The following is a 6,324-nucleotide window of genomic DNA, read 5'->3' as shown; positions in this document are numbered from 1 at the left end:
AGAGAGGGTGGGAGAGGGGAGAGGGGAGGGCAACTACAATGATGAGGGGTTTGGAACAGGTCCCATATGAAGAGAGGCTAAAGAGACTGGGACTTTTCAGCTTAGAAAAGAGGAGACGGAGGGGGGGATATGATCAAGGTCTATAAAAGCATGAGTGGGGTGGAGAGGGTGCATACAGAAAAGTTCTTCATTAGTTCCCATAATAGAAGTACTAGGGGACACCAAATGAAATGAATGGGTAGCAGGCTTCAGACTAGTAACAGAAAGTTGTTCTTCACAAAGCAAATAGTCAACGAGTGGAACTCCTTGCTGCAGGAGGCTGTGAAGGCTACAACTAGAACAGAGTTTAAAGAGAAGTTAGATCAAGGCATGGAGGTTTGGTCCATGGAGTGGTATTACCAGGGGGTAGGAGTGGTGTCCCTGCCCAAGGTTTGTGGAAGGCTGGAGATGGATGGCACGAGACAAATGGCTTGGTCACTGTCTTTGGTCCATCCCCCCCAGGGTCCCTAGGATTGGCCGCTACTGGACTAGATGGACCTTTGGTCTGACCCAGGATGGCCATTGTAAGCTCAGGGCTCAGGGTCTGGGGTCTCAGTGGACCCCCTTGATTTTCATGCAAACCTGCTCCTGGGTGGCCAGGCTGGCAGCTCTGCTGCCCTAGACGGCCGCTTTCCTGTGCCTAGTGCAGAGGTCATGGACGAGGTCCACGATGTCTGCACTGGACCAGGCAGATGCCCGCCTCTTGCGGTCCCGGGCAAGCTCCTGGGAGCCGCCAGCCTGGTCCTGGGAAGAGGGGGAGGGTTGGGGGGCATCGGGTGGCTGGCTCGAGCCGTGCCAGGTGCAGGGTCTGCTGGCTGGGTGCTGGCAGGCTTACACCTGGCATGGGCACCGTAGCCAGCCCGTGTCCCTTTAAGGGGTCCCGGGCCGGGAGGGGGGCAATAGAGTTTCCCTGGTGTTGGCCAGAGTGGCCACCAGGGAAACCTGGGGCGGGCTAGCCTCCCACTAGTTCGAATTAAGTGGCTACACACCCCTTAATTCCAACTAGTAAGTTCGAACTAGGCTTATTCCTCGTAAAATGAGGGTTACCTAGTTCAAACTAAGCGCTCCACTAGTTTGAATTAAGTTCGAACTAGCGAAGCGCTAGTGTAGCGCCTATCAAAGTTAATTCGAACTAACGTCCGTTAGTTCGAATTAACTTTGTAGTGTAGACATACTCTGAATACTTAATCCAGCCAGTTATGCACCCACCTTACAGTAGCCCCATCTAAATTGTATTTGCCTAGTTTATAGATAAGAATATCATGCGAGACCGTATCAAACGCCTTACTAATGTCTAGGTATACCACATCCACCGCTTCTCCCTTATCCACAAGAGCAGGCCTTATCAGTAGAGCCGGCATTGTCCTTTTAAGGGTGGCCATTTTGAGCTCTGTTTAAATTTAACATCCCTAACTGCCTCTCTCTCTGTAGCTCTGAGGCCCTGCACCTTCCACGGGGCCCAAAACCAGCCTGTGACCACATATTAAAATGCCTGAAGTGAAAATTATTGTCCTTCCTTGGCTTAGGTGATTGGTCTTTTGTGGCCTTACAATCTGCCAAGTACATGTGGCACTGAGCAGCCTCTGATGATTCCATGTGCAGCCTGCTTGATTCCTAGAACTAACATTGAGTGAGTAGGGGAAATGCAGGGGGGAGAGGCTCAAATATGCAGAGGGGCTGGCCAGGGGCAGGACAGGGTGTGGCGGTGACATCACAAGGCCTTTTTCGGTGTCTCCACTTATTGGTTAAAGGACCTTGCCAGGTGGTGAACTCACAGAGACTCCATGACAACGGCCAGGTAGGACAGGATGCGGGGCTCGGGCAATTTCAGACTCCCGTAGCTTTGCTGCCGGGAGTCATCTCGAGGTCTGCTCTTCTTACCTTGAGCGCTCTCAGGCCTTGATCATGAACACTAAGAAGAATCTTCTTGGAATTTTCTACAAACTCAATTCTGTGAAAAGAGACACATCTCTGCGGAGAAGGTAAGAGCCTGTGATAGATTTGGTGCTGATGCTGCCTGACCTATCGGGTGCTGGCCAAATGCAAGTTGTGGGAAACACTAAAATTGGAACTCTTATTTTCCCACCTAGGCTTTTTATTGCTTACCACAGGGGACAGTGGAATTTGTGCCTTTTGCTTCCCTTTTCCCATGGCTTCCTGCCCTGCCGTGTTGAGTGGATGAGAGAGTGATAGGGAGAAGACTCAGGACTTTGTTCTCTTTAAGACCCAGCAAATGAGCCAGAATGTGTCATCTGCTTGGGGAATTGTTCAGCTTCTCTACATTGGTTGGGTCTGAGCAGTTCCTGATTCTGTAAGGAGGTTGAGGATCTGTGTGTGTGTGTGTGTGTGTGTGTCACTGCCAGGAGTGTATAATAGGAGGTGCCCTATTAGATGGAGTCCTTACAGATGATGTGGTGCAGTAGAGCCCCATTTTTCCAGCCTTCCATTGTGCAGCTTTCCATGTTGACCTAATAACCAGCGCATGCAGGGCCAGCAGCAGGCAACCCTCCCATGGCCACTAGATGGCGCTGTGGCCTCACACTTCCCTACTCTCCTGAATATCTGAATTTTTGATCATCTGGTTTGGTCCAGATTCCAATTTGACATGACAAGTGTAAGAGCTCTGCTGTGTAAGAGTTAGGGGTTGCCAGATGGTTTCAGCAAAAATACTGGACACACTCTGGCACCGACCAGTATTTTCAGCACACTAGGGCATATCCTACTGCTCTTCCACTGCACTCCTTGGCTGTGTCTACATTGGCACCCTATTCCTACTTAAAATCAGGAATAAGGGATCTTCTGAAAAAGGCTTTATTTTCCGCAAGATACCTGTCTAGACTGGCGCTTTTCTCTGGCAAAGCCCCGAGCCGGAAAAAAGCAACATCCATGTGCATGCAAATGCCGTGGAGAAAATTTAAATCCCGGGGCATTTGCAATTCCGACTGGTCTCATTAGCATCCCTTTTATGGAAAAGGGTGCCAATGTAGACACAGCCAAGGAGTGCAGTGGAAGAGCAGTAGGATGTGCCCTAGTGTGCTGAAAATACTGGTCGGTGCCAGAGTATTAGCAGGTAAACTACAAGTCCCTCTAATATTTCAGAGCTGTAAATACTCCAGCCTTGCTCAAACTGCCTGTAGAGTTTGTTCTTGTGAACGTTTCCGGGATTATCTTTTGACATCTCTTGCTCTGTCAGACTTGTCTCCCCTTGGAGTACTGTTCTAACCCATCCCTTCTTTTTCAGCGGTGTTCAGACTCCGGCACAGGGGACGTTGCAGCCCTCCCAGGCGGTGGCATCGCAGTCTTCCCAAAGGATGTCAGAGCCCTCCCGGGTGACGTCACAACAGCCCTCCCGGGTGACATCATCACAGAAGCCCTCCCAGGGGACGTCGCAGTTTTCCCGGGTGAAAGCGCCACGGACCTCTCCGGTGGTGGCATTGCAGTTCTCCAGGGTGGTGGCGTCACAGACATCCCAGGGGACATCACAGCCTGCCCGTGTGGTGGTGCCACAGCCCTCCCAGGCGACGTCGCAGCCCTCCAGGGTGAGAGCTTCCCTCATCACGCCACCCGCTCCTCCCATCCCCACACCCACTCCTCCGGCTCAGCCCTGCTGCCGTCGACTATCGAACTTATTGAGCCGGGGCCCCCGCCGGTTGCAGCAGTGCTCCTCTCTCCTGTGGGAGCGCATCTCAAACCCGGAGAAAAATCCGTTCCACCTGCCCCGGGCAAAAGTGGCGGCTGAGTCAGCGGGCGGAGCACAGGGGTCACACAGCACTGCCAAGCCCCTACCGCCCATCCAGCCTCCCGCTGCTGCGGCCTCTGGCTCCGCCACCACCCGTGCACAGCCGAAGAGTCAGGTGGCTCCTAAGAGTCGAGCACCGCCACCGAAGGAGAGGAATCCGCGGGGGGCGCCCCAGGCAGGGACCGGCCCCTTGCCCAACCCCCACCTCTGCGCCTCCCTGCAGCAGCAGCAACACCTGCTACAGCCGCAGCCACCGCAGCAGCCACGGAGGTCGAGCCCGACGCGCACCCGCGGCCACTCTGTCAGGAACCCAGGTGCGGCGGCGAGTCCGGAGCCGGAGGCTGAGGTCCCCGCGAAACAGTACAACATCATCCTCACGACTGAGGCGACCTGGCTGCTGATGCGCCGCCACCTGGAGAACCAGTGGGGCTGGATCAATCCCTTGGGCAGCACCGGGCTCCTGCCGGGCTCCCAGAGCCGGGCCGGCATGGACTTGACCTCGTTAATGAAGATCTCGCTGGTGAACGCACAGAACCGCTATGACGACGAGGAGTACAAGGAGGATCCAGCACCAGGGGTCGTGAACCAGGAACTGGTGCATAGGTGCACGGAGTGGCTGCGCGGGGTGGAGGAAGCGAGGAGAGAGGGCCAGCTGGAAACCGTGCCCTACCCGGATGACCCCTGAGCCTGAGGGGCGGAGAACCGTCTGCCGCCGCTCCTCGGGGCAATAGCCGAGGCGGCCCGTATGCTGTGCCTGGGAGCGGAGTTCATCAATCCTCCCTGACACCTGGTCTTCTGACCATCACATCCCGCTCCACACGTTCGTGTCTGCAGACATGTTATGAAAAGGTTCCGTTCTACATAAACTGGTGGAGGAGGGGGCAGAAAATAAATACATGTTCATCCTTGCTATGGCCCGTGTATTTTCATTTCACATGTTGTAGCATTTGGGGAGGGGAAAAATTGGGGCAGGCTAATCAGTGTTGCACACATGCTTCTCCCGATCCAGCTAAGGTGCTGGATGTTTTTCATCTGAAAGCAGGAGCGTAGCAGGTTTAATAGATGATGGACAGGATCGGGTAGTTAACCCCTGTGCTTTGGGGGTGTTTAAATGTGACCAAACGTGAGCAGAGAAATGTTCTCAGCGACTTAACTTACTGTAACACAACAGGTGCTTCCTATTCAGGTGCTATTTTATTCTCTTCTGGGTTTGAAAGATAAACAGTAATAGAAATGTAGCCGTGTTAGTCTGGTGTAGCTGAAGCAAAATACAGGACTATGTAGCACTTTAAAGACTAACAAGATGGTTTATTAGGTGATGACCTTTTGTGGGCCAGACCCACTTCCTCAGATCAAATAGTGGAAGAAAATTGTCACCACCATACATACCAAAGGATACAATTTAAAAAAATGAACACATATGAAAAGGACAAATCAAATTTCAGAACAGAAGTGGGATGTGGGGGGTGGGGCGGAAGGTAAATGTCTGTTCTGAAATTTGATTTGTCCTTTTCATATGTGTTCATTTTTTTAAATTTTATCCTTTGGTATATATGGTGGTGACAATTTTCTTCCACTGTTTCATCTGAGGAAGTGGGTCTGGCCCACGAAACCTCATCATCTAATAAACCATCTTGTCACTCTTTAAAGTGCTACATAGTCCTGTATAAAGAGAAACAGTGACTACAGAAAGATAAGGGTGGGCCAATTAAGAGCCGGAGAATGTGCAGGTTATGTTGCGTAACCTTAATTTCCTTCCTAGATTAAAATGTCTGGAAGATAGATAGCTCTTACCCGGACATACAGTTTGGGCAAGGGGTGGGTGGGAGAGAAAGGCATTGTGCATCATCGGTATGTAAATGGTCTAACACAGGGCTACTCAACATGCCATCCGTGGGCCGACCCATTTATTTGCGACCTGTGGTGCAGTTTGGGTTTATGTGGGGCTCAACATGCGGCCCAGAAGTGGAAGCCAAATAAAAAAAGTAGTCAATATAATGGTCTTCTCTTGGTATGCGTTTTAGTAGTTAAATTCCTGGGACTGTCATTGCTCATTAAAAGTGCATACGGGTGGAAATGGGGTAAATATTGCATTTTATGAATATCAACAGAACTGACTTAAATAGGGCCTGCATGGTGTAGTCTTGTCTTAATCTTTGTATTCATGCCTGTCAGTAGGAGAGAAGCTGGGGCCCTCGGCATGTGCTGTGAGTATCACTGTGGCCCCCAGGGCTTCCAAAGCTGAGTAGTCCTGGTGTAACCCCAGCACATTATGTCTAAATTAAACACTTTCCAATATGTTAAAGGGATCTTTCCTGGTTAAAAAATAAATTTTAAAGTTGCTACACACTAAGGGTATGTCAACACTACAGCACTAATTAGAAGTAAACGAATTCTAATTAGTGCATCTAGACCTAAAAACTAATTTGAATAAGCGTTTTGCTAATTCGAACTAACATGTCCACACTGAGGGGACCCTGAACCGAAGTTAAGGCTGGCCAGAACCAGTGCCAGCAGGGCATCTGGTTAGGACTTAGAGTGTGGAG

The 6,324-nt window shown here is 51.1% G+C and overlaps 1 protein-coding gene across 1 annotated transcript; it reads left to right on the top strand.

Annotated features, from left to right (window-relative positions):
* Positions 1-1,880: 1,880 nt before the first annotated feature.
* On the top strand, positions 1,881-4,665 carry LOC102459843 (uncharacterized). Its single transcript, XM_075936777.2, has 2 exons — positions 1,881-2,021; positions 3,281-4,665. The coding sequence occupies exons 1-2, from the start codon at positions 1,945-1,947 to the stop codon at positions 4,461-4,463; spliced, it is 1,260 nt and encodes a 419-aa protein (XP_075792892.2). The 5' UTR covers positions 1,881-1,944; the 3' UTR covers positions 4,464-4,665.
* The last annotated feature ends 1,659 nt before the right edge of the window (positions 4,666-6,324 follow it).

The sequence above is a fragment of the Pelodiscus sinensis genome, chromosome 9 (genome assembly GCF_052426305.1).
Source record: "Pelodiscus sinensis isolate ZL-2025 chromosome 9, ASM5242630v1, whole genome shotgun sequence".
Classification (NCBI taxonomy): Eukaryota; Metazoa; Chordata; order Testudines; family Trionychidae; genus Pelodiscus; species Pelodiscus sinensis.
The sequence above is the reverse complement of the archived record's forward strand: the minus strand, read 5'-3'. Positions and strand labels throughout refer to the sequence as shown.

Excerpts from the sequence above, each read along its gene's own strand:
- LOC102459843 (XM_075936777.2), top strand. The coding sequence starts at position 1,945 with ATGAACACTAAGAAGAATCTTCTTGGAATTTTCTACAAACTCAATTCT. Across the intron at positions 2,022-3,280 it reads GACACATCTCTGCGGAGAAG|CGGTGTTCAGACTCCGGCAC; the intron begins GTAAGAGCCTGT and ends CTTCTTTTTCAG.